At 46.3% G+C, this 2172-nt stretch overlaps 1 protein-coding gene across 1 annotated transcript in view; it reads right to left on the bottom strand.

The window, feature by feature from the left end:
- Positions 1 to 398: 398 nt before the first annotated feature.
- Positions 399 to 2172, bottom strand: part of LOC115191069 (stress protein DDR48-like) — a 6396-nt gene continuing 4622 nt past the window's right edge. Inside the window, exon 2 of the mRNA XM_029749067.1 lies at positions 399 to 491. Coding sequence (XP_029604927.1) covers positions 399 to 491 — 93 coding nt within the window. The remainder of the gene's footprint in view (positions 492 to 2172) is intronic.

Genomic DNA, 2172 nt, shown 5'->3' with positions numbered 1-2172 from the left:
CCCTGGTCTTAAGTAGTGTACTATGTAGGGAATAGGAACCTGGTCTTAAGTAGTGCACTACGGAGGGAACAGGGTGCCATTGGGATGCTCACTTGATGTACACAGTAGACAATGCTATCAGATCCTCCATCCTGGGTGGTCCACTATCAGATCCTCCATCCTGGGTGGTCCACTATCAGATCCTCCATCCTGGGTGGTCCACTACCAGATCCTCCATCCTGGGTGGTCCACTACCAGATCCTCCATCCTGGGTGGTCCACTACCAGATCCTCCATCCTGGGTGGTCCACTATCAGATCCTCCATCCTGGGTGGTCCACTATCAGATCCTCCATCCTGGGTGGTCCACTACAGATCCTCCATCCTTGGTGGCCACTGTCAGATCCTCCATCCTGGTGGTCTACTGACAATTCAGATCCTCATCCTGGGTGGTCCACTGGTAGGCAGCCTCTGACCCCCAGGCTCTAGAGGTTGCGATCAGCAGTCCACACATCTGTGGGCATTAAGATGACTTCCCAAAACACACAGCCACTAACATTAAGATGGCTTCCCAAAAACACACAGCCATTAGGAATCAGATGACCTTTCAAACCATAAGCTAGATAGATAAGCTAGATAGATAAGCCTATAACAGAGTAGCTGTCTAATACAGTCCCTACACAGAGTAGCTGTCTAGTACCAGTCCCTATAACAGAGTAGCTGTACTATACCAGGTCCCTAAACAGAGTAGCTGTCTAATACCAGTCCCTATAACAGAGTAGCTGTCTAATACCAGTCCTATAACAGAGTACCTGTCTACTACCGGCCCTATAACAGAGTACCTGTCTAATACCAGCCCTAAACAGAGTACCTGTTAATACCAGTCCCTACAAAACAGAGTAGCTGTCTACTACCAGCCCTATAACAGAGTACCTGTCTACTACCAGTCCCTATAACAGAGTAGCTGTCTAATACCAGTCCCTACAACAGAGTAGCTGTCTAATACCAGTCCCTATAACAGAGTAGCTGTCTACTACCAGTCCCTATACAGAGTAGCTGTCTACTACCATCCCATAACTGAGTAGCTGTCTATACCAGTCCCTATAACAGAGAGCTGTCTACTACCAGTCCTATAACAGAGTAGCTGTCTACTACCAGTCCCTATAACAGAGTAGCTGTCTATACCAGTCCCTAAACAGAGTAGCTGTCTACTACCAGTCCCTATAACAGAGTAGCTGTATACTACCAGTCCCTATAACAGAGTAGCTGTCTATACAGTCCTATAACAGAGTAGGTCTACTACCAGTCCCTATAACAGAGTAGCTGTCTACTACCAGTCCCTATAACAGAGTAGCTGTCTACTACCAGTCCCTACAACAGAGTAGCTGTCTACTACCAGTCCCTATAACAGAGTAGCTGTCTACTACCAGTCCCTATAACAGAGTAGCTGTCTACTACCAGTCCCTATAACAGAGTAGCTGTCTACTACCAGTCCCTATAACAGAGTAGCTGTCTAACCAGTCCCTATAACAGAGTAGCTGTCTACTACCAGTCCCTATAACAGAGTAGCTGTCTAGTACCAGTCCCTATAACAGAGTAGCTGTCTAGTACCAGTCCCTATAACAGAGTAGCTGTCTAATACCAGTCCCTATAACAGAGTAGCTGTCTACTACCAGTCCCTATAACAGAGTAGCTGTCTACTACCAGTCCCTAACAGAGTAGCTGTCTAATACCAGTCCCTATAACAGAGTAGCTGTCTACTACCAGTCCCTATAACAGAGTAGCTGTCTAATACCAGTCCCTATAACAGAGTAGCTGTCTAATACCAGTCCCTATAACAGAGTAGCTGTCTACTACCAGTCCCTATAACAGTAGCTGTCTACTACCAGTCCCTATAACAGAGTAGCTGTCTAATACCAGTCCCTATAACAGAGTAGCTGTCTAATACCAGTCCCTATAACAGAGTAGCTGTCTACTACCAGTCCCTATAACAGAGTAGCTGTCTACTACCAGTCCCTATAACAGAGTAGCTGTCTAGTACCAGTTCCTTTCCCAACAATATACGCCAGCAGCTTCCTTTATGACCAATATCACCAGGATATATCAGCTACTACTGTAACACTGTCCTGTCTCCTGCTGTTTGGACCACACTGCCCAATGACAAATCACTCCCCTGTATGGAGAGAATACATACA

This window comes from Salmo trutta, unplaced genomic scaffold (genome assembly GCF_901001165.1).
Source record: "Salmo trutta unplaced genomic scaffold, fSalTru1.1, whole genome shotgun sequence".
Taxonomy (NCBI): domain Eukaryota; kingdom Metazoa; phylum Chordata; class Actinopteri; order Salmoniformes; family Salmonidae; genus Salmo; species Salmo trutta.
This window is presented reverse-complemented; position numbering and strand designations above follow the sequence as displayed.